The 26,350-nt window shown below is 38.1% G+C and overlaps 1 protein-coding gene across 5 annotated transcripts in view; it reads right to left on the bottom strand.

The window, feature by feature from the left end:
* chaf1a (chromatin assembly factor 1, subunit A (p150)) overlaps nucleotides 1-26,350 on the bottom strand; it is a 54,552-nt gene that overhangs the window by 14,566 nt on the left and 13,636 nt on the right. Inside the window, exons 1-10 of one of the 5 annotated variants that reach the window (XM_073068729.1) lie at nucleotides 24,559-24,781; nucleotides 20,396-20,449; nucleotides 17,425-18,233; nucleotides 11,105-11,152; nucleotides 9,543-9,778; nucleotides 8,414-8,474; nucleotides 7,490-7,570; nucleotides 4,222-4,451; nucleotides 2,759-2,927; nucleotides 1,790-1,867 (exon numbers count right to left, since the gene is read on the bottom strand). In XM_073068729.1, coding sequence (XP_072924830.1) covers nucleotides 1,790-1,867; nucleotides 2,759-2,927; nucleotides 4,222-4,451; nucleotides 7,490-7,570; nucleotides 8,414-8,474; nucleotides 9,543-9,778; nucleotides 11,105-11,152; nucleotides 17,425-18,233; nucleotides 20,396-20,449; nucleotides 24,559-24,628 — 1,836 coding nt within the window. In that variant the 5' untranslated portion in view covers nucleotides 24,629-24,781. Of the gene's footprint in view, nucleotides 1-1,789; nucleotides 1,871-2,758; nucleotides 2,931-4,221; nucleotides 4,452-7,489; nucleotides 7,571-8,413; nucleotides 8,475-9,542; nucleotides 9,779-11,104; nucleotides 11,153-17,424; nucleotides 18,234-20,395; nucleotides 20,450-24,558; nucleotides 24,782-26,350 lie in introns of those variants that run through there. The other 4 variants (XM_073068727.1, XM_073068728.1, XM_073068726.1 and 1 more) reach the window with 4 other exon arrangements.

A 26,350-nucleotide genomic window follows, 5' to 3' on the forward strand; every position in this document is an offset into this window, starting at 1 on the left:
ACTAAAATTTCTATGAAGGATTTTGATTTTTGAGACAGATACTTCCCAGAATAACTGATGCCAAGATTAAGGAAAGCATTTTTGTTGGTCCACAAATCAAACAGGTCATCGATGACAGGCAATTTGAAAAATTTCTAGTGAGACCAGAGAAAATCACATGGAAGGCATTCAAGGAAGTTGTTGAAATTTTTCTTGGCAGCTACAGAGCATCAAACTACATGCAGCTGGTCGAAAGCATGCTTCAAGCATATAAGATTCATTTTCTGCATTCCCATTTAGATTTCTTCCCTACAAATCTTGGTGCTGTTAGTGACAAGCATGGTGAAAGGTTTCACCAGGACATTGTGGTCATGGAGAAAAGATACCAGGGAAACTGGAATTCATCAATGCTGGTGAATTACTGTTGTACACTTAAGCAAGAAGCCTCAGACACTGGGTACAAATGAAAATCATTTAACAAAATATTTTTAACTTCGCTGAACTACTGCAAATCATCAGCACCATTATGCAATTAAACACATTACAGGTAGTCCCCGAGTTACGAACGTCTGACTTATGGACACCTCGTACTTACGAACTGAGGGAGGAGAATGCTGTCCACCATTTTAAGTCGTTGCCATTGACACTGTGTTGAGTGTTTAACTTTGTATTTGGCTTACATTTCTCTTAGTAAGATTCACCCTGACCCCGGTCCCCCGGTCGGCTGGTGGCGCAGTGAGATCAGCACTGGGCTGGAGAACGGAGGTTCCCGAGTTCGATTTAGTGACAGACCGCTCCTGTGCTGGGTTGATGTCGATCCAGTTAACTCTCGTACCATTCATGCCAGGTTGTTGTCGAGCTCGCAACTCGACCTCGATAAAAAAAAAACACTGCCACCTCTAGTTTAAATTCCCACACGGAATACTGTGGAGGATCTAATACCCAAACCCAGCACAGCTCCCATTTGTCCCACTTAACCTGTCTCAGTGCGGTGCAGTTTAGGACCCGGGCAATTCAGTGCTATGATCCTTAGGACTCAGCGGACCTCGGGAGCCGGCGCAGGTCGGGACCCACTGCCCGCAGTGTTTCTGTTCCATTGACAGGAAGCGATCGTGTTTGAAAATAAAGTGGAAATAATAAAGCGTTTGGAAAGAGGTGAAACGCCATCAGTCATTGGAAAAGCATTAGGCTACAGTCGGTCAACGATCAGAACAATTTTAAAGGATAACTGATAAAGTGAGAATAATGGAGCATGTGAAAGGCCCTGCCCCGATGAAAGCTACAAATATTAATAAGCAACGCAATGGCTTAATTATTGGAATACATATGTTTCTTAAGTGTTTTATACGCATAGAAAGGTAAAATATATACGATATACTAAGACAAACGTTTGACTAACTGACACTAAATAATACCGAATGTACTTGTTCCGACTTACGTACAAATCCGACTTAAAGACGGACTCAGGAACGGAACTCGTACGTAACCCGGGGACTGCCTGTATAATCAATAAAAGTTAATTCGTTGTTTCTCCAAATTCCTACGTGATACAAGTAGTCTAAAATTATATTTGTGTTCATCTTCAAGCAGTCTATCATAAACAAAAACAGTTCTGAGGAAGCAACACTTGAAAAAATTTGTTGTCCAGTATCTACCAGTATGAAGTGGAAAACATGTAAAAAGTTGTTCCTTAACACGAACATTTTGAATTGCAGATTCTCCAATTAAATCAAAACTTAGATCATGATTAAACAGTAATGAATTTATTAAGAAAAACATCATTAAATGACATTAAAACATCTGCACTAACCCCTTCACTGTGGGAGAGAGATTCGCCGGGTTCTTCTTCCTCCCATTCATCATCACTGTCCACTTCATAATCCAATAACTGCTGTAGGAGCAAAATAACATTTATACTTCTGGAGAGTTAAAAGGGTAACTTTAAATGCTTCACGTTGCTACAAAGGAAGGACTCAGCCACGACTGATAGCTCCATCAACGAGCTGACATCCTATCCAAATAATACTGTCACACAGTACTTAGCAACTAAAAATAAGGACTGATGAAATGTTTATTTCACATTTTGTACATGTTTTTACCCAGCTTAAATCCCATAAGAGTAAATGAATTCTATTCAATATTTCAACTTTGGGTAGCAGATTTGGGAATTCTGCAAATGTGAATTTCCATAACTCAAATGGCCACAGTGAGGGCTGTCTGTCCAAGGAGATGCACAGAAATGATCTAATTGATTCAAAGCACCCCAATATTTAATTTCACATGCAAAAAGTATTGACTCCCTTGTGCACTATTATAACAGTTCACCACTCTTAACTAAAGTTGCGGCACATACTCATTGGAATATGACAAATGCTACAAATGTTATCAGCAAGGATAGTTCAGACTAATAAATGCTTCTCGGGGTTTTAGGTGGGTCCAGCTATGTACTTTAACTACCATTTTGATGACAAACTCTGCCATTTTCATCAGGGAAGATGGCAGAGCTTGTCATCAAAACATCTGTTAAAATTGATGCCTGTATCTCGATGGAAGCACATGAATTTGTTCAGCACATATGCAGGAAAGCACTAGATTTTTTTTCCATAGTTCAGATTGTTAACCATTTTATTATGGTCCAGCTGAATTAACAATATAATGAATACAAAATGGCAATTTTCAATAATGCTTAGCATTATTTTTTATTACTAAAAGAGTGGGAATTTTAAGAGAACCATTAATACATCTCGCATCATATCATTTTCTGCATCAGCTTCCTTACCTCATCCTTAGCAAATGGATTCTGAGGTTTCACCTTTGCACTCTTCTTCTGCCAGGTTCCCCAATAGGCAGGGCGATGATTTTCATGAAATTGTAGCAACTTCATTCTGCAAAGTTTCCTCCTATCAATGGTTCCACTACCTGAATTAGTGTCTATCACAATCACATCACTGCTTGAAGAGAATGCAAAATTAGTACCAATTTGGAAGTGAACATGGATCACCTACTCTATAAACCTATTTAAGTAGTACAATTATTGTGACTGCAAACCCTGTCCATACACAAAACTTCATCTTATAGTCTTAGCAGTAAACTTTGGCTAGTATCCACTTGTAATTCAGGGAAGATTTCCAGCATGCAAATTAAACTAATTGTCTCAGGTGTAAACTGAGTTTTACAAAACATACCAATATTGCTGATGTATTCTATTTTAATACTTCTGTAAAAAAAAAATCTGAACTTCATTTCAGAATTACGCATGTAACAAATAGCATAAAAGCCCGGAACAAGCCAATTCCCATCATTTGTCACTTCACTCACAGTAAAGATTTTAAGTTGCCCAGCCTCTAGCTTCCGATCTATTAAATTGCACTCCAAGTCAGCAGCAAATTTAGCAAAAGTATTAGAAGAAATAAAATCATGGCTTTGAGATTTATTTTATGGTAGAACATAAAAATAGCGAATGGAGGAAATGCAACACACTGATATACAAGAGACATCACAAAGATACCACTGGAGAAGACTAGTTTTGGAATTAAACAAGGGTAACCAATCAGATTCAATCATGGACCAGTTCAGCACACACAGACAGAAGGACTACTCGAACTCAACAGACTATTAGTAATTCAGAAAAACAATCTAGGAGGAGGGATGAAACAATGACATGAGCAAACTAGCCGAAGTTAACTATGAGAAGGAGAAAGATAATTTTATATCCAAAAGACATAGGAGCAGAATTAGGCTATTCAGCCCACTGAGTCTGCTCTGCCATTCCATTACAGAAACATAGAAAACCTACAGCACAATACAGGCCCTTTGGCCCACAAAGCTGAGCCAAACATGTCCTTCCCTGAGAAATTTCTTAGGGTTACCCATAGCCCTCCATTTTTCTGAGCTCTATTTTCCTGTCCAGGAGTCCGTTAAAAGACCCCATCGTATCCGCCTCCACCACCGTTGCCGGCAGCCGATTCCACGCACTCACCACTCTCTGTGTAAAAAACTTACCCGATATCACCTCTGTACCTACTTCCAAGCACCTTAAAACTGTGTCCTCTCGTGCTAGCCACTTCCGCCCTGGGAAAAAGCTCCTGACTATCCACACGATCAATGCCTCTGATCATCTTATATACCTCTATCGAGTCTGTATATGAATATATTATTTCATTTGACTGCACATTATCTATCCTTATTCCTACTAGTTCATCATAAAAGGAAATCCTGAAAAATATAGTAATTTTTTTTTACCTGCATGAACTACCTTCAGTGATGCTTATTCTTGGACTTGTAGGGCCAGATGTTCGGGGCTTCTTCTTGTGCATTTCTTTGAAGTAATTAGAACTGAAACTCTGATGTTCCAGCAACTCATCTAATTGCTCAAGTACTTCTTGATCCAAGTATATCCGACTCGTTGGGGCAAGAACCATGTGTTCTTTGATTTCAAAAGGAGCAAACTTTCCACAGGATCCAGCAAGAGTCTATGGAAGAAACAGATTTTTGGTTACAGGTGTAGAATGGATTGACATACACAGTGGCAGTACTTGTAGTAGTGTTGCTATTATCCAAGTATTCAGTTTTCCTGTACTACCATTCTAATGTTAATGCAAGTGTGGCTGCTTACTTAAAACAAACTCAATGTTAAGAGAGAAGCCCAAGCAAGAAAGGTAGATAGATAAGTAAATAAAAGGACGCAATAAGAATAGCATCAAAATAAATTTAAAGATGAACTGAATTCTATCCCACATAGACCAACACAGATTAGAAGGAATGCTTTACGAAAGTCAATCCAAAGGATTAAATGCTGCAAATCAAGTTGTGTGGTGGGATAAGGTTCATAATAAACATATATTGTTTTAGTTGATGCTTTGACATACTGGTAGGAGATCCTGTGCTTTCACTGAAGAAGCAAGTGGCCATCATACCTGGTGGACCAACAAAGCAACCGAAAAATTTGGGAGGTTAAAAGTCAGGAACAGGAGAGGTGGACTGTTATCTAACCAGTTGCTGAAAAGAGTACAAAATGATCGGCAGTAGCTTCCCAAGAATGTTGTCCAGAGGACAATGGCAATGTTTCAAAGGCAAAGGAAAGCGTAGTGCTCAAAAGGATCTGCTTCCACATAAGGAGACTAAATAATGTTAAGTCTTGAGATCATTTATCAGCATTCACAATAGAATGAAAGATGAATAAGAGGACAGCACCAGATCAGAATTGGCCAACTGACAGAGGAATTAATTACAAAATTAATCAGGTAGTAGTACAGAACTTTCCCAAAATAAGCAGTATTTATGCAAAGTATCTAGGAACTACATTGAAATTGATGGCAAATGTTGCCTGAAAGCAAAAATATGCATAATTCGTAAATATTAACATACTGAAAAATGGAACATTGTGAATGGTGTATTAACTAATTGCACGTGATAATTACAGGTCAGCATGACCAGTCAAGTGATCTACTTGAAAACATTCCCAGTTTAATTAGTTAATTTCAAGCTTTCAACATTTGGTTCTTTATTGGGAAGTTTAGTTGACACCTTGATCATTTTCTTGCATCAGCTATATTTACCTTGTTAGCTGGTACTGCCATCTTTTTCTTCTTAAATTGGTACTAAAATTTCATATTTACAATTTTTACCATCTTACCTGTGCATAGAAAATCAATTCCCCCCCCACCCACCTTTAAGACTGAATCGTCCAAGCTCTTTATTATTTAAGGAAGCATTTGCATGTTTCCATTAGCTTCTGGTTTTCCAGAAACAAAAGTTTAAAAATGTTTTTTTTTGCATAATTTTTAATCTATTCAATACACGTATACTATATAAAGTATACTGAATGAGATTTACTTATTTTTTTCTTCTATATTATGTATTGCATTGAACTGCTGCTGCTAAGTTAACAAATTTCACATCACATGCTGGCAATAATAAACCTGAATCTGAAAAAGTTAAGTACCCTTGTACTGATTCAAACTTATTGGTTTAAAACAAGGTAGGATTAAGTGAGTGGTCAAGAGAAAAATTCCTTGTTAACTAATCTTGCTCCAAGATTTTTAGTATAAAAGATTCTTCAGATGCCGGAAATCTTGAACAACACACAAAATGCTCAAGGAACTCAGCAAGTCAGACAGCATCAATGGAAGGAAATAAACGGTTGACATTTCAGGTTGATACCCTTCCACCATCAGGCCTGGAAAGGAAGGAGTAAGTAGGGGAGGGGAAGTATACAAGCCAGGTTGGGGGGGGGGGGGGGGGGGGGGAGAAGAGAAGGAGGGGAGATGATAGATGGAAGAGTGTCTTATGTGCCTCCCTTGTCCACTTGTCCCTCTTCAGGGTCCCCAAACAGTCATCCCAGGAGAAGCAACACTTCACTTGCGTGTCTACTGAGGGCATCCACTGCTTCCAGTGCTCCTGGTACAGTCTCCTCTACAACCCATGAAAACTGACATAGAATTGGGTGGCAGCTTTGTTAGGAACCTTCGCTCTGTCTGCTACAGAAGACAGGATCCTCCAGTGACTACCATTTCAACTCAACTTCCCATTCGACATGTTCGTTTATGGCCTCCTTTATTGCCATGAGGAGGCCACACTCAAGTTGGAGGATCAACACCTCACATTCCATCTAGATAGCCTCCAATCTTATCACATGAACATCAATTTAAAAATATATTAGCTTTATTTATCCCTAAATTTCTTTCCAGTAATTACTCCTCCCTTCTCTCTTTTTAATTTCCCATTCTGGTTACCCTCTCCCTCCCCTTCTCATCATTCCCCTCTCTCTAGTTTCCCTCCTCCTTCCTCATCTCCTATGGTCCACTATCCTCTCCTACTAGATTACTCCTTCAGCCCTTCAACTATTCCACTTAACACATCCCAGCTTCTTACATCACCCTCCCCCTAACACAACCCACCCACTTCCATCCCTCACTTGGTCTCACCTGTCACTTGCCAGCTTTCATTCTTTTCCCTCCACCCCCCCAACCTCTTACTCTGGCTAAGCCTCTTTCCTTTCACACTGAGTGTTTATTCCCCTCCATAGATGCTGCCTGACTGACTGAATTCCTGCAGCATTTTGTGCATGTTGCCCAAGATTTTATAGTCTTATTTTTAAGTTACAGGGCTCAAGTTAGTTATGTTTTACCTCAGGAAGATAAAGCCAGATTGCAAAGATAGTCCAATTAGTTTGTGCATATTGTAGCTAGCTCCAAAGCATAATCAGAAGTCCGAAAACACTGAAGGTATCTTTCACTGCAAAATTCCTATTAGGTTATAACATTTCAAATTACACATCACAAAGAAAATATAGTTACCTGCATAACCTATCAAACATTTGCTTGCATAGTTATGGTAAATTGGAATGAGTTAAAAAAATTTTCAAACCTGCAATCTACACGTTTGGAAAAGGTAACAAAATGAAAATAGTATATTATTGAGTCGTTAGAGGACCTTTATACTTCATTTGTAAAAGAAAGCTTGCATTTCAGACAATGAAATACCCAAATCTGAAAAAATTTACATTTACCTTAGGGGCCTGGGGAGCCTTTGGTTTTCGGAAGAATCTTGTTATTTCTGAAATTTCTTTTACTTTTTCTGCCTTCAAACGCTGTAATCATATTTAACATGCATTCTTCAGAAATTACCATTAGGCAAAATAAAAGCTCCTACATTATGATTGATATTATAGTTTGTAAACCATTTTCAATAACTAAAGTACTTCAAGTGCACATTAGAATAACTACTCTTATGTATAGAAATTACAGGGACAGCTTTCACACAGCATCACCCAACTTCAGGAATAATCACCATTATACACGCGCCAGACCAAAAAAGAAATCTAATAAACTAATATTCATTTGCTACCTCTCTCTAGACCCATGATCAAACGTATCAAATGCTTATGTAGGTATTCTTATACAGTGCAATATGGATTTCTGCCTGTCCATCAGCATTTCAGGAACTTGGTTCCAGCTCTTAGACTTTGAAAATTTTGAATTACTTCCTCCCAACCTTCCACTAATTACATTAAACCTATGTACCCCATGCAAAACGTGAAAATAGGTTCTTCTTGCCCCATCCTCAACTTAACTTCAAACTTTGTGCATCACTGCATTGGTATTTTCAGTAGACTCCTGCACAAATGAAAATCAATGCTAATCTAGCCACTCTCCACTCATGAACAACATTCTCTAGTCTTTGCAAACTCTCAGTACTCCCTTCAGCATCATCACTCTTGTCATGTGTAACAAAAACCTTAATTATGTGTTGCTGGACTGAAAACAAGGTGACAGTGTGAGAGGAGAGGATATTTCTTGTTTGGAAATATAAACCAAGATTAGGGAAAGAAAACGTTTTGATGAAGATCAAAAGATGAATTATAGGTAGCTACACTTCAAGAGCTGCTAAATTAAAGAAAAGCAAAGAAATTCAGAAATACTAATTTGCCTGCCTTTTCTTCTTCTTTCAACCGTTTTTCCTCTTCCTTCTTTTTCTTCTCTTCCAATTTGGCCCTGTAAAATATCACAAATTTTACATCTACATGAACAAATTAATAAGTTCAAATAATGCTCAGCCAATATACTAAAGAGGTAAAAATGTATGATATACCAATAACAAATCTAGTATCAGAAACAAGAGAAAATCTGCAGATGTTGGAAATCCAAGCAACACACACAAAATGCTGAAGGAACTCAGCAGGCTGGGCAACATCTATGGAAAAGAGAGTCAACCATCAGTCCTGAAGGGTCTCAGCCCAAAATGGCAACTGTACTCTTTTCCAGATGCTGCCTGGCCTGCTGAGATCCTCCAGTATTTTGTGTATGAAGCTAGTATCATGTTGTGTACATTCTAATCCGTAGTTTATTGGTTCAAACTGCACCATTATGAGCACACAACCTAATCTTCCATTTCAGTGGAAAACCAAAGGCTTATGGACATAAACCACCATCTCCATGCAGGCAGTGATACAGCAGATAAAATGGTAGTACTTGAAGCTGTTTTGCTCCTGTTCATAATTCTTTTCTGCATAAAGTATTGGATGTTAACAAATACATAACCATTTAACTGCTATTTCTTGTACTTTCAGCTTGCAAAGTGGCATGCATCTCCAGACAAGTTACAGCAACCATAATTTCTTAGGATACACCACAGGCATTAATGGAATGCAGATGTGGACCTGCTTATAATCCCACCAACATTGTAGCAAACCTTAAAATGTCTAAACATCTGTACTATTCAACCTGGGAAAGAATTTAAACATTTCCCCATCATAGTGAAATTATGTGAACTAAATAGCATACAACTGCCTGACAGAATAGTCACATTTCAAATAACTGTAGGTTCCAAAACAAGGCTCTATTCATGTATCAAAAGCTGAAAACATTCAAGAGTTTATAAAATTAAATCAAAGTCCTGAAGTGACATGTAGATCACAATTGTAGAGCATTTTGAACAAAATCAATCCTAAAGCAATATATTCTAGGATTGAGCCAGGAATATGCATGACGATGAATTATAAAACAAGTTATTCCCATAAAATAAAAACAAGAAGTGACAAGGATGGGAAGAAAGTTACACACTCTAAAGCATCTTGTTTTTCTTTCCGTTTTTCCTCTTTTAATCTTAATCTCTCTGCTTTCTCCTTTTCTTCCTTTTCTTTTCTCTCTTTCCTCTCCTTGTCCTTCTGTTCTTTTTCCTCATCCTTTTTTCTCTTTGCTTCTTCTTTTGCACGCTCTTTGGCAAGTTTGGCTTCCTCTCTTGCACGTTCCCGCTCTTCTTTTTGTAATTTAAGCTTTTGTCGTTTCTCTTCACGCTGCTACAAGAAAAGTATCAACTCTGTTAAAGAAAGTGTTTCAAAGTTGGTTCTAAAATGCTTGAAGATACCTATTTTAGCTAGTTTGCTTTTGTAATCATGTAAATAAAAGGAGAATTTTCTTGATTTCCTCCCAAAACTTTTGATTCAATATCTGCCACTCTGCTGCATTTAGGAACAACTACTACAAAAAACACTTGACACGTCCTAAAAGAATACGGAGATCCTATACCCAAGAACTACGATGTAAAGAACACTGCACAAGGGAAGTTCAACTACAAGGTAAATTAGTGCTCAATTCAGGAGAAAAATGGCCAATGCAGAAGACAATTTAAAATTTTTTTTTTAAAAAACTAATTTCACCCAACTCCCACACTTTGACCTTCGGTTTCATTTCTCTTTATCCATTCAAAATTAGTGTAATCTAATATCATTGTGGTACAAAAATGACTTCTCAAAAAGGCAGATCTAGTGCAGGTAGAGCAAGAAACTTGTTATTGTAGATATGATTAAGCCTTAAAGTGCACCTTAATGTTTCTTGTTAATTGCACCAAAAAGCTGCAAATAAATGAAAATAATTTTAATTTACTTAATCAAATGTTGCCAATATCTTTCTAGCTATCCTCCTTCCACCTTTTTATTCTAGTGGCTTCTCCTTTCCTTTCCAGTCCTGAAGGTGGTTCTTGGCCAAAAGTGTTGTATTTTCATTCATTTCTATAGATGCTGCCTGATGTGCTGAGCTCCTCCCGGTAGGTAGGTGTGTGTCTGTGTGTTTTGCTTCAAACTATTTTTCCTACTAAAAATTCTGTTGTGCCAACATTGTTCTTCTCAATACAATGGAAGCAAGCAACATTATTCCAGAGACAGTCTTCAGGGTTATGCAACCTCTGTAACTGAGTATGGCTTGAATGCCACATTCAGACATCATAAACAAGGTCAAAAATCATGAGGATTTATAATGCAGATTTTCTTTTACTGAATGAGAATACCATAGGTGTCATGCAAAATATACAAATACTGCGTACTGCACCATTCCCTAATGGGATGCCATTAGCCTTCTTCAAGTAAGTAATTTTCTTTCAGTTTGACAAATTTCCAAAATAGACAACCTTGAAGAACCTTCAATTGAAATGATAATTTTATACAGGAAGAAAAAAGCTACGCAAACCTGCCCATTATCTGCAACAATCCACTCAATAGCGTCTGTTTGACTGCCCAAGACCAGATACTACAGGACTACAAAGTACTCAGGAAAGAGGAAAACACAGCAGAAAGTTAACAGCAAAACTGAGATACAACTCAATACTAACTGCTAATATATCAAAATACCTGCTGCTGCAGAGCTCTTTTGCCTTGCACCTTGGGAGTCTGAGAGATCTGCAAAAAACAAACAAATAAAAAAATCACAGGAAGCCTTTATAGAGCACAGAGATAAAATAGTTGTCTACATTATTACACTAAAACAAATTGGTCAGTTTTAAGTAGCATGCACATATTTTTAAACATGCATAGTAGCAAGGTGTCAACACTTTTCAGTAATCTGAGATTACAAATAGATTGCAAAGCCAAACTAATTGACAGAGTATTCAGCTCTTCATTGTTAAACTTCAAATTCTTTGAGCTATTTACAAACTCATAGGAGTTTTTTTTTTAAGGGTTATAAATTGTAACTTTAACCTAGGGTCAAAATGTGAATTTTATCACTTTCAGAAAAAAGCAGTTTCAAAGTCAAATTGTTGGAGGTAATCTTGTGTGTTTTGAAAAAAATCTAGTTGTGCATTATCATGCCCACAAACTATATATTTAAGCATGAACAGTATTAGAATATTTTAGTGAAATGCTTTGATTTTAATATGCCACAATATAGAATCAATGCCAACTGCTATTATCACCACACAGGCCATCAATCTTCAGCCTCTAATGGACTAGTGAAATGCAAAACATGTCTTTAAAATCAAGAAATCTTACTGATGAACCTTTTTTCTCCCTTAAGTATTATTACCGTTTCTAGGATTTTAACAGCTGAATTTTAAAGCTTTTTAAAACAGATTCAAGATTTGGATTATTAGCTTAATTATGTCACAGATATACTCAAGTCACATAAAAGCTTTAAGACAACACAAGGTATATTTTTAAATTACTTTTAAGCTATATCTGTGGGATTTTTTAAACTTTTATACTGGGAGAAACTTTGCACTTTCAAACTATTAATCTTTGGTTTGAATTAGTATCCTTTTGAAGCTAGACTGCAATGACCGAGTATGCCCAGAGTCAGAAAAATGTACTCAAATCAATCAAACTTAGCATGTTAAATTCTGTCCTGGTAATTGCCAATTAGTTCCAGCTGGATTTACATCTATATCCAATAGATAATTCTTATCTTACCCAATCACATCACTTAGTTCCAGTAGCTGGAGTGGTCATTAACCAAATGTTACCTTTTCTAAAAGTTAACTAAGGTCCTAAGAATCATGATTACACCAAGTGCTCCTTCTAAAACAGTTCAAAATAAGAATACTCATATCTACCAGAAAAGAATATCTATCTCCCAGGAGAGAATTTTAAAAAGCCTGTAAAGATGTTACAAGATTTGCACATTTCCTACTTGCTTCAATCTTTAAAGAGATTAATTAGTTCGACAGAGACCAGAGATCAAATGCTTGGTGATGTTCAACTGGTTAAGTAAAAGGACATACTGAAACAATTAAAAATAATAACAGGGAAACACGTTAACCATATAACCATATAACAATCACAGCACGGAAACAGGCCATTCCGGCCCTCCTAGTCCGTGCCGAACTCTTAATCTCACCTAGTCCCACCTACCCGCACTCAGCCCATAACCCTCCACTCCTTTCCTGTCCGTATACCTATCCAATTTTACCTTAAATGACACAACTGAACTGGCCTCTACTACTTCTACAGGAAGCTCATTCCACACAGCTATCACTCTCTGAGTAAAGAAATACCCCCTCGTGTTTCCCTTAAACTTTTGCCCCCTAACTCTCAAATCATGTCCTCTCGTTTGAATCTCCCCTACTCTCAATGGAAACAGCCTATTCACGTCAACTCTATCTATCCCTCTCAACATTTTAAATACCTCGATCAAATCCCCCCTCAACCTTCTACGCTCCAATGAATAGAGACCTAACTTGTTCAACCTTTCTCTGTAACTTAAGTGCTGAAACCCAGGTTAAGGGAGACCGTGATTTCCATGATGTTCTACTAAGAGTGAAGACACCAGAGGAAAGTAACTTTATAATTAACTTTATATTGTACACCTTATTTTCAAAGCAAACGACTGATGAATTATTGGGGGGGGGGGGGAAGAAGAGAAGAGGGGAAATCAAAAAGCATTTCTTCCTCTGATCCAAGGAGAGAAGCACTTAGGACAAAAAACTCATTCTCTCAGCTAAATTACCATGAAGACCAGCTGTATAAAGGTTAGCCATGCATGAATTTTAAAGCTGGCTGAGGCAATACTGTTGGACGAAGAGCACACTTCAGTTAAGATTTTGTTGGAGTTGATAGAACTCCACTAAGTTACTAAACTGTTAATTACTTCTATATAAAGAAATACTGTCATTTCACGTATTATAATCCTTTCTCATTTTGCTATAAATCAGAAGGAAAAAGTCAAATTTAAATGTTTTCTTCTTTAGACACTTATTTTGAATTTCAAAAGATGCCTGAAATTGAGCCAGGTTTTCAATTTCCTACGCCACATAACACAAGCCTTAAGAAAAGGGTACTGCTGTTCATCTTGGCACCACCAACTGCATTATACTCAGAAAGGAGTGCTTAATTTAGAAACTTGAAGATAAAAAGTAGGCAACAGATTAGAATAATTCATCAGGAAGCAGGAGCAAATCTTAGTGAAAAAGAACGTCTAGCTCAAAGATGAGAATTCATTAATAAACAGAACAGTAATGCTAATAGCAGAGATATTGTATTTAGCAAACTGTTTCAGCATCTATTTGAATTATAAATAAGAATAAAGTAATCAGGTAATACAATTAAGCACGAGAAATAAAAGCAGTTGGATACAACATGACTTTTAGAAATGTTAGTGTAGTTCTGCTCGCAATCCATTTCCAAAATAAATCTTAAATGTATAAGAAAGCAGCAGGTAAAAGGCTATACAGTTACCTAAAAGTGGCCCATATTTTCTATAACATTTAAAAATAGTGTTTCATTTCTAGCTTTACACTAACAAGCATATCATGTTGCCTTTTTGAAGCCATTGTACCCTTTTTAAAAAAAAGATTGAAAGACTGAAAAGTGGCATACACTTTCTCTTACAGCTTCCTGCAAGGATTCCATTCAACTTTCTCAACACCCGTGGGACCATCAGGATAACAACATCTAACTCTCCAGTTTCCAAGACTGCTTTTCTCTTAAATTATGATTTCCTCTACACAGGAGTAGAAGACTCAGACAGAACTCATGATTTCCTGCACTTCATTTCTTACCCTCTCCCTGCCCAGGTTGGATGGGGAAAAGTAAATATCCTCCTTGTACTCTTCTTCTGCACCCACCAACTGCCACGTTCAACAGATTGCATTTGATTCCATTTTCAATATGATAGCACCACATTCCCTTCCAATCAGCAATGTAAAGGGAACTATTCCATCTGTTTCTTTGGTTAACTTTTCCCATCGTCTTTCAAGTTGGAAAGGACCTACTTTACTTCTCAAAACACCTTCCCAGAGATGCAGCACATCACATGCTTTCTTTCCCAATGACTACGGACACAACTGACAATGTTGCACACCCAATTTGGTATTACTTTCAGTGCACATGATGTACTTTCTTCTACACTGGAGAAATCAAGCATGGATTGGGTCACTACAGAGCAGAACACTTGTTTGGTGCACAAATTATTCTGAACTTCCAGTTGCCCTTCACCAATTCTCCACTGTACTGCCTTCTGGTTTCAGCTTTTTATTATGTTATATGCAACTTTGAGGAATAGCATCTCAACTTCCATCTAAGCATGCTATAGCCTTCAGTACCCAACACCAATTTCATTTAACAGCAAGATTATTAAGGAGCATTATTCAATAAAGGGAAAGCATGGAAGACAAAGGGTTCAGTTTTAGATGTAAGATTATCAATACGTTTAACGTGGTAATTAGATGATGTGGCCCTCAGTATGGAAATATGAATATCAATACAGACCCCACTAAGTTGCTCCTTTCCTTATGCACTTGCTCAGTCACTTACATATGGCAACTCTTAGCTAATAAACACCTTGATTTTAAGTTTCCATGCTCTTTTTCTTTATAAATGTTAGTGCTCTTCTCCCACAAGCAGTTGTTGAATAAGATGTTGTATACATGAACCATGTTTCAGCAGTTAGCTAAAATAGAGAAGGTCAGGTGAGCAAAGTCTGGGACTTGTCCTTTATAACGTTGTGATCAGTTGGTCAGTACTCAGTTTTCTTGTAGCTTCGAGAATCCTCTCACCTTCTGAGAGGGTCACATCTTTGTAAAGATTTTTTTTTTCAGATACTGATTGCAATTTAGATAATGAACCTAAAAAAAAAGAAAGAGGGGGAAGAATTCTGGGGCCTGGCTGTACCTCCTGAGCTGTGCAGAGTTAAGAGTTCTGTTCCAAAGTTTAGCTTGCAAACCAGAACTGCAAATCTCGCAAAATTCTAAAATCATTGGGAAGAGAATAAGGTCCAGCCTCAATCATGCTGAAAGAATGGTGCAAAATGTTTCAGTTGTACCAGCTGAAAGACAAAGTGCAGCCATTCACACCTATTTATTTTAACCTGATTAAAATTGTTCAGCAGTTGTGGTTCCCTTGGATGGGCTGGCTAGTTTGTGTTTAAAGAAACAAGTTACAATCTTTTTGATTTTAACAAGTAAACAATGGCCCATTGTTGCCCTATTATTGGAAGGATGTCCAGGCTTTGGACAGGGTACAGAAGAGGTTTACCAGGATGTGGTCTGGATCAGAGGGCATGTACTATACCAAAGGTTGGACACATTTGGGTTGTTTTCTGGAGCTGCAGTTTGAGGGGAGATAGAGATTTATAAGATTATGAGAGGCATACAGTAGACAGACAGCATTTTTTCTTTCCAGGGTTGAAATGGTTAATGCCAAAGGGAATGCATTTAAGGTGAGAGGATGCAATTTCAAATGAGATGTAAGGGGCAAGAGTGTCGTGGTACCTGGAATGTGCTAACTGGGATGGTGGTACAGGTAGATATATTGTGCATTTTTAAGAGATATTTAGATAGGCACGTGAACTTAAGTGAAATGGAAAGATATGGTCATTGTGTAGGCATAAGGATCAGTTTAGTTGGCCATTTGATTACTAATTGAATTGGTTTGGCACAACATTGTGGGCTCAGTATAGCACAGGAACAGGCCCCATGTTCTGATAAAGGTTAAGAGGGGGGTAGTGGAAGGACTGGGAAAAGAAAGGAGTCTTTATGTAAAGCATCAAGGGTAAGTAGATGATTGCTTCCACTAGATTCTGCTGACTGAATTTCCAGAATCAAGTTCTCTCTCTCTCTCTCTAGTCTTATTCTAAGTCATCGTTATAAGGGAACAGATCTGAAAATAAAGCAGTATTTTAAAGGATGAACTAAGATACACAAAATATAAATATAACATGACAGGAATAAAAAGGTGGATAGAAATAATAATGAAATGTCAGCATGAGAATGCAAGAAGTTTATAATCTCTATATGATACTATAACCTTCTCATCAAGGCTTGGGGAAAAAAAATGTTTACAATAATCACAAAGCACATCAGAGGTTGAGAGACAACCTACACAGAACTTCAAGATGGATATTAAGCTTTAACAAAATGTTATTTTATGGACTTTTGTGTCTACAACCAGTAATGGTGGGTTGCAAGTGTCCTACTCCTACTCAGCAGAAGTGCCTGAATTCTAGTCCTAGTCTTCTACCTACTTAACTGGGTAAAAATTGACAAAATCAAGAAGATTGAATGTATTGATAAACTGAGTAGGAGTGGGACACTTGCAACCCACTAGTAGACTCCTAAATAAGCAGAAGAGACTTCCTCAGATTTCCTAGTACCTGAACTTTGAAACCTACCTGCTAAGCCTAGTACAAGTCCAGTACGCCCACTGAAATTCATCTGAAGCAGCTGTCCACTTCCCTTCACATTTGATTTAAATAATCAAATAAACAAGTTATAAGAATTATTTTAGTAGCAATTTCTAGAGTAATAGTGTGACTTCAGTATTTTTCAAGGCCCAAGTCATTCACAGATATTCATTTCAAAATGGGGCCACAGCCACACCAACTGTCAAAAAGTAATTGTGGTAGAACCTGACACCTTCACTTGAAGAGTCCCAACATAACGCAGAATCTTTCTGATTAAGTGGAAGCCACATCTCAACAAATGACTCCACCTGCAGGCATACTGCAAGGAAAAATAGTTTTCAAGAGACACCTGAAAGACAATTGAAAATCTTAGGCAGTTCACTAGTTACTACCAGATCTTCTTCCTCACCTACATCCCAAGTAATTTTTCCAAACACACTAACATTTTAGATTACATCCACTTAATTGATTTCTCATTAATCATACTAAAAACATAGTTGTTTTAATTTTTCTCCATATCTGACATTTCAAAATGTGCAGAAATATTTTTATCAACCTTGCAGCCTGAAGGTGTTAATGTAGAGTCTGGACTCCCCTTATCCTTGGGAGTTCTTACTTCTGGTGAATCCTCAACAGATGAATACGAAGTTGATAAGGAGCTGATGGGCGAATTGTTACTTTCATTAGCAAAAGACTCTGTTCCTTCAGCTTGAACGACCCCCTTTGCCAGGTTCCCAGTCCAACGTGAATTATTAGCCATTATATCTTGTAATACTACTACGGGAACTCGTCTTCCAAGTAAGCTGTCAGTGTCAATTTTTTTCCCTTCATTGGCCTTTGCTTCACTGTTAGTCTGCCCAGGCGTTGATTTTTCAGAATTCGTAGATTCGGAAGAATTTACTCCTTTTGTTAAACCGGGTTTCATGCAGTTACATGCTTTTTCACAATCAATGTTTGTTTTTTTACATAGACATTTAGAAGCCACTACTTTTATACTTGTGGTATCTGCACTGTCCAACACTTCATTGCTAGAATCGCATGTCAAGTCAATTGTGGAATGGAGTTCGCTGCTATACATCTTGGATGTAGGCTTACTCTTCTGAATGATATTCAAGAAACCATCAAGGGGTCCCTTCCCATTAACAAGTTTGGAGGGAAGCACATCACCATCCAACGTTGGCGAGTTTACAGTCTGGCCATCCAAGTTTATTTTGCAGTCATTCTCAACATCCTCTACAGAGGCAATCAGTTTTTCTGAACTTAGTTGCACAGGTGAATTGGGAGATATTTTTGTCCGCTTGGCATCATCAATCTCTTCATTTTCTGGCTTTGGTACAGGATTGAGACGTTTGAAAGGTAATCGTGCTGTAACATAAAGTCACTACCATTAAGATTAAGAAACAAAGACAAACTTCTAACATTACAAATAACAATTCCAGCTTCTTTTTCGCATCTGATTTTCCTTTCTATTGAGAAGTTAGTTACTCTCATATGAGGGTTGACCAAGTTGGTCATGTTTGGGAAACCCAATTGGTTTATTAGTTAACCTAAAAATTGTTTCAATAAAAATTGTCCACAAAACCATTATAAGCTAGTTTTTTTTTTGCAATATTAAGAGGTATGTACATATGGGAAAAATCCATCTTAATTCCAAAGAGACAGCACAGCATTCCATTCCAGGAGTGCAAATGCAGATTTATGGAGTTGGTCATCATTATAAAGGTATGTCATCATGGATCAGTTATACAAATTTTCCAAAAGGTTTTTAATCACCTATTATTGAATGCCACACTGATGAGCAAGACAAGTCAGAAATAGCCCTCAGGAAAGCTTAAACACAGTAGAAGTGAGTAATAGGATTAAAATCTTGGAGGTGGACATTTTCAGGCTTGAAAATACATCCTAGACAAGAGTATGGATTGGGGGGAAATGGAGGTGCTAGGGAGGAGTAGAATCTCTGACTGAAATATCAACCCTCCCAACTCCAGAAATGCTAGTGAGTGCTAATGTGCAACTAAAGGGAAAAATAAACTGAAGGACCACAGGTCATGTCATTTATCTTCAAAAGTGGGTAAATTGCGCCAATCAGACGCCACTGTAGTGCAGCGGTTAACATAATACTATTACTGCTTGGGGAATTCTGAAGTTTGGAGTTCAATTCTAACATCATCTGTAAGGGGTTTGTATGCCCTCCCCGTGGGTATCCTCAGAGTGTTCCGGTTTCCTCCCAGTCCAAAGACATATCAGTTAGTAGGTTAACTGTCCCAGTTAAATAAGGTTGCTGGGCAGTGCAGCTTGTTGGGCTAGAAGGACTATCAACTGTGTTTGTATTCTATGTTCAAAAAGATTTGTAACTGTCACGTGACAGGCTAATTAAAAATGTAAAAGTCCAAAAAGAGCAAATGTTCAAAAAAGGGGAAAGCATTTGGTTGTGCAGCTCTTTTGGACCAACAAGGAGACCATAAGACAAAGAATTTCCTTTTGTAGCATAAAAATATGATTTTATGACATTAAGACAAACAGCTGAGCAGCTTCACATACCCAATGCATGGCTCCCAACCCTGTAAGAAATGAGCTAGCACAGATTTGATAAGCAAACTTAATGCAGAAGTTATTTTGCTATTTAGTCGATGTGCATTCACAAACATGTCCTTTCAGGGGTTACTGAGCACATAGACATGTAGGATGACTTGTCTTCTTTCTGTCTCAGGGCAACAGAAGCCAATTAAAACTCTCAGCTTTGCTCCACCAAGAACAAAAATAAGGTTTCAAGCATCGGAACATAAAAGTTCATTTTGTACTCATGCCATTTAAATCATGCTTTTTGCAGAGATAACAAGCAATATCATCAAAATCAGCAACATGTAACCAAGGACAGAAGTTTTCAGACAACGTATCGATGATGCAGTAATAACATTGGGGGAAGCATGTCGAAGGAAAGGAGTAAAGATTTACTTCCAAACAGTACATCACTGGCACAAGAAATTTCATTAAACTGTTAACCGATTTCAGACTTTCATATCTTCTGACTGATGGAAGGGGGGTGGGGGGTGGTTGGAGATATCCAGGGTGGGAGGAGTCTTTGATTATGTTGACTGCTTTTCTGAGGCAGCATAAGTATAAGCAGTGTCAATGAAGGTAAAGCTAGTTTAGTAAGAAATTCTGGGTATGGCATTTCCATTACCTACTTTCTTTCTTCACTGTGGCTAACCCTCTGATGACAATGAAGGGATTAAAGATATTGTCCAGTGTAGCCGATGATGAATCTTGGAGGGCTATGTGGGAGGGAAGGGTTAAGATTGATCTTGGAGTAGGTTAAAGGGTCAGGACAATGCCTGGGCAAACGGACCTGTACTGTGATGTACTGTTCTATGTTCTATTCAAGTATACAAATGGGTGAAAAAACATTGTTTAATCAGGGGAGACCAGTCTTTAAGGGGCTGCAAAGTCACTCAAAATTCTGGAAAGAGCCCATCTTAACGTACTATAACATCAGAAAAAGCAAAGTAATACAACAGTCAAATTACCTTGGACTAATTTCTTTGCTGGAGTAGCTGCTTTCAACTTACACTCTTCCATTACTGCAAAGGAAAACAAAAATTACTCAAAACAAAATTTTTGAACATCAAATATCCTCTTAAGAACACAATTCAATTATATCACCAGTTATCTAGAATTTTGTTTAAATGCATGCAACACCTCCAAATTCAAGTTTTTTTTACTTTAGAAATATTTGCTTAGAGATGGAAACTAAATATATGGCCCTTAGAGCATGTTAAATGTCTCTAAATAAGGATACATATGATTAACCCTGAATAATTTCAAAAGGCGATCTGTTACAAGTCCAGGACAAGGCAGCAAAACTGATTTATCTGATCTTGCTCTTGCAAGGCCTTTCGGCTTCAAACTAGTATACAATGCTTCAGCAGTACAATAATTTAAGAATGAATTGATCTACTTAAGGCACCTTGAGATACTCTTCTAATGATATTATAAACTTGTTAAATTTTTGGTAGTTTAATCAAATATTTCAAATAATTAGGACAATGGTGGATTGATTTTAATTCTTAATTACAACTGCTATACTTAGAACCCAAGGGATAGCCTGTGAAAAAGTTAAATGACAAATACCATTGTCTACAATAATTTCAAATAAGAAGTGCTGAATTGAAAAGTGCCAAAATATTGTAAGTATTTCAAACTTTTTCTGTACTTTTCAAAGTAAATTTTAAACCAAACCCTTTGACTGCCTTATTCAGTATTGTTGGAGGAAAATTTATTATCTTGGAGACAACTGATTTGCATATTTTGGCTTTTATTTCTCTTACAGCTAGGAGGGCATTGTTGCTAAGGTGGAAGGATGTTGCTCCGCCTACCCATGCTCAATGGCTACGCGATGTTATGTCATGCTTAGAGAAGATTTGTTGTGCAATTTCTGAATCAAGACAAGACTTTCTAACATTGTGGGGACCCTTTTTGAATTATTTTCAAAATCTTTGATTTGTTATCAAGTACAGATGTTGGCTAATAATACATTTTAGGATTTTTTTCCCAGTTTTTTCTTTACCAAACAGCTTTTCTTGGTAGTGGGTTTAGATTTTTTTGTATAATAGAATTATTACTTTTCAATATTACGATTCAATTTAATTTACATGAATATGGGGTAATGACTGTGATTCACATATATTGTAATTGATATATGATATACATCCTCCTGTATTCTTTTTTTTGTAAGAAATCAATAAAAATATTGAAAAAGTGCCAGAAGGTGGAGATGGGTGTAGGAAAAAGGAAATATTCTGTTACCAAGCAATAGTTCTGATCTATGAATTGCTCCTCCTTAGTGAACAATGGCACAGCATGCCCTGCACCAATACACCAGAGCTACCACCAAATACAAAAGGCAGAATCGCACTGAGAAGTTTAAATCTCAGCTGACCATTGAAGGACAAGCCTAAGCAACAAGCTGAAGATGAGACATAAAGATCAGTGTTCATAATTTCAACAGTAACAAAGTAGCTTTAGGTCAAAATCCTCCAAAAAGGTCTGAGGCATTAATCTTCAGAAAACTTGGGGGGGGGGGGGGGGGGAAACAAGTAGTTTCACTTCCTTGATGCTTATATTAAAATGCAGAATATCAGAATCAATATGCATACACAGATTAAACAAACTAACCAACCTAATCTCATCTACTAAGTAGCCTGCAGGAGGAGATTCTTCAGGGATCATCCTTATTCACACTATACATTTATATGTTGCTTAGAGTACACATCAAAGCACTGTTTAAACAAAGATTTCTGCCTCCATCAGGTTTTCTCGCTGCAAGTCCTAGACCCTTACAACTCATAGGGTGAAAGAATCTCCCCCCCCCCCCCATTCCACTTTAATCCATTGACTAAATTTACTTTCTCCTGGTTTAAAAAATATCCTTTTGCTAATGGAAACACACCCCTCCTGTCTACCTGGCCTCTCAATTCTCACCTGCTCATCGGGAAGAAAAGCTCCATCTGGACTACCTTCCCTCAGAGCTGCAATTTTCCAGTTCCTAGCCAAATCTTTCTTCCCAGCAATAAATTATTTTCTGCCATGTAGTGATCAGAAATATATACAGTGCAACCCACAACCTTACAGCACCTGGACATGGACTGATCCTGACTCCTGGTCCAGTTTGCACACCCTCTCCATGACTGTGCTAGTTTCCACCAGGTGTATGGTTTCCTCCCACATCACAAAGATGGTAGATTAACTACTATTCTAAAATTAGTCATATGGTATGGGGTAATAGCAGAAAGGGTCGATGAAAGCTGACGGGCACATGCAAGAATAAGTTGCTAGCTTTTACACAAATTATGAGACACAGCATGAAACAAATGGGATTTCACTCCTCCACTCTGGATGGACCCAAGAATACAATTCTATATTTACAAGAAAACACATTAATTCTATGCCCTTACTAATAAAGAAATACACCTTTAAAACACTTGGTACCTCAAAACTATTTAAAATACCCTGATATTTCCCTTGCTCCATTGTTTGAAAGCTATTACCTCACTTGCTTTGATTAAGTTCTGCTCATCATTGTTCTATCCAACTTGCCACTGGCAACACAGAAGTTATATATTATTATGCCTACTATTTTTAGACCTAAATAATTATTAAAAGATTGCATACTGAATTTGCTCATAAAGCTTGACTGTCAAGCATTACCCCTTGCTTCTTACCACTGAGACATTAAATCAATTAGGCCACTCTCCTTCGAGTTCTATTAAAACCCTTTTATTAAGGCTACTTTGCCAGGTCCCACACTATGTTCCAGGGAAAGTCAAACAGCAACCTTCTGCATTTACTTTTCAATTTTATAAATAAAAAAATTGAAAACATACCACTATATTAATATTCACCCATGTCTTATTTATGATCTTTTTGGGGAATAATGAATTCCAATTCATGTGTTAAAACCCTAGCAAAATCTTTTCAAAAAACTGTTGCAATGCAGAATATTTTTATCCTTTTTTCCAACACAATATATTCCAAACCACAATCACAATGTTTTAAGTAAAACACTATACGGTTATATGTAATAAGAAAGGTAAGGGGTGAAAAAGTGTCTCCATGCAGACAATTTTGAGCAGGCAAATATAATTAGGATGAAAATGATACTCAAAAAGTGGATCACAAAATGACTTACAGAATGTCACTCTGTAATTAAGTAGATCGATTTTGTTTTAGCAGGGCAGTTGTGTATTTCCAATTTTAAAAATGCCCAATGGAAATTGAACTACTACAGTGTAATTAAAATTCATTTAAAGTCAATACTGATTCAAAGTGTCAGAACTCGACATCCAAGCTGAAAAGTAATGGAATCTATTAATCGGCAACATGTGTGATCTCACTACAAAAATATCCACTGGGGGTTAAAAATTTCCAGCGATGAAACGCTGCACGTAGGAAACCAAAGACAACAGGTAACACAATACAGATCTAGCATAATCATACTGCATGAAACAACTATGTATATAAAACTTGAAATTTTATGCTTAATGCATCAGATTTCCACGTGATTTTACAGAAAAGTTTCAGCACCGGTCCCATGGAAGTACCTAATCAAAGAAACAAAAAAATACTCCGTATAAACATTGAGAACGATGGAAAATCCGAATAGAGAAGAAACGGTTGTTTACAAAACTCTCACAAACGTCAACAATACTAATTCAAAATCGCAGTCCAATGGTACTCAGAAGTCTCAGCATCCTTAGCCAGAAAGAAATTAACTAGCTGTTCAAACGCAGCTGATAAGAACCCCCCCCCCCAAAAAAAAAAATAAAGTCAATGCTACTAAACGAGTGATCGCTCCAGCTAGATTATGGATAGGGCGCCACTTGATCCAACCTTTTGGCTCTCCCGCCTTTCTACGGCTCAGCAGCTGAGTGGAAGTGATTGGGGCCAAGGTGAACTTCCTGTCAGCGCCTTAAAATGTTTAGTTTCTTTATATGACTGCAGTGGATTAAAGAACGTCACTGCATACTACTCTTGCTCAGAGCCGGCACCCAGCCCCCGGGCTTGTCAGAGGGGTATCCAGCAGCCTTGTCAGTACCGGGCCGTATCCCCCCACCCAGCAGCTCGGCCGGGGCCTTGCTACCAACTGCGAGCCTCAACACGGGCCCTCCACTTCACTCATTCACTCCCCCACCTCGGTCCTCTCTCGCCGCCTCTCCGGCGGCCGCCTGTTGCTGGTGTCCGGGTCTCGGGGTCTGCAGCATTCCACCACCCGCGGCGGCGCTGCTTCCCGCCGGCTGCGCGCTGGGATCAGTGACAGCGGCTGTGGGTGGCTGGTGGACCGGCCGTGCTGCACTACCTCGCTCCCCTCAGCCTCCCTCCACCTCCAGCTGCTCCCGCTCACTGGCCCTCACCCTCCCCCCTCAGCCCGCTCGTATTTGGCGGGAACCGACACGAGCCCGCATCACTTCCTTGCTCATTGGTCGGCACCTATCACGTGGGAGACCTAACCGACCCCCCCCCCTCCCCGCTAGAACTCTGCTATATTATTTTTAAAGAATAGCAAACACTTCGGATATAATATCTCAAAAGGATTAGGTTTTGGATAAAACCAAAGATTTTTCAAAGCAATAAACCAGCTGTGGAATCGAGCCTGAGCTCCCCCTTCAGTGTTGCTGCAGATAGGCTGGACGAATTCTGATTGACAGGTCAATAAACCAACCAATTCATCAGCCAGGACAAACTCGGAAATTGAGCTTTGCTTTAAAAAGTTTTGGAGTTTATCATGACTGACTGCAAAGGCAAACACATGTTATGGAATGAGAGTAACTGGTGGGTATTTTTAATTCTTATAATATTGATGTGAACCTCAAATATACATTTAATTAAAACATAAGTTTATAAAATTTGACATTTTTTAAGAGGATTCTCATAGGTTTAAGAGAATCAACTCCTAAAAGTTGAGACCCAAGCACTTTGAGCAGGACAAAGCAACAAACACATTCTTCCAAACCAAGCACTGTTTCTTTACTATAATTGTCAAAATAATAATCTTGCATGTCTTTTCACAATAATTGAGTATTCTCCGAAAGTGCTACAAATGTCTGCCAGGTCATGGGCAAATATAGGATCAGATACAGGATGGAAACAGGCTCTTTGGTCCATTAAATTAACCCATTCGTACTAATACTGTACTTCATTATTCTTTCTTTTTCCTGATACTCTCATCAATACTCCCAAGATCTTACCACGCACCTATGCACTAACAATAACATACAATGGCACGTAAAACAATCAATCCTCATATTTTTGAGATGCGAGGGGAAACGGAAGCATTCTGAGGAAATTCGCAAAGACACAGGGAGGATGTGCAAACTTGACACAGTCACATAGCTCAGGATTAAATCCAGGTGCCTGGCACTATGAAGGAGTGGCCCAGTAGCTGCATTACCTTGTGGCCCAAATTATGCCAAATTAAAAAGTTATGAATCTTTTCGATTTACTAATGAAAAAGGATGAAGCTGTTTGGCCTATCAGGACTAGAACCACCATACCTTTCACATTTCCTTGCTCCCCGTGATACTTATTGTTCCACACACAAAAATTTTCTTGGCAAACATGAGAAAATCTGCAGATGCTAGAAATCCAAAGCAACACACACAAAACGCTGGTGGAAATCAGCAGGCCAAGCAACATCTATGGAAAAGAGTACAGTCGACATTGCATTGTCAAGGCTCTTCATCAGGACTGGAACGGAAGGGGAGAAGTCAGAAAAAGATGTGGCAGGTGATAACGTGAGGTAAAGAGCTAGTAAGTTGATTGGTAAAAGGGATAAAGGGCTGGATAAGGGGGAATCTGATATGGGAGGTCAGAAGTCTATGGAAGAATGGGAAGGGGGACAAGTACCAGAGGGATGTGATGGTGAAGGGGGGGGGGGGGGGGAGGGAAGAGGACAACTACAGTAAGTTTGAGAAATCAATTTTCAT

Source organism: Hemitrygon akajei, chromosome 16, assembly GCF_048418815.1.
Source record: "Hemitrygon akajei chromosome 16, sHemAka1.3, whole genome shotgun sequence".
NCBI classification, from domain to species: Eukaryota; Metazoa; Chordata; class Chondrichthyes; order Myliobatiformes; family Dasyatidae; genus Hemitrygon; species Hemitrygon akajei.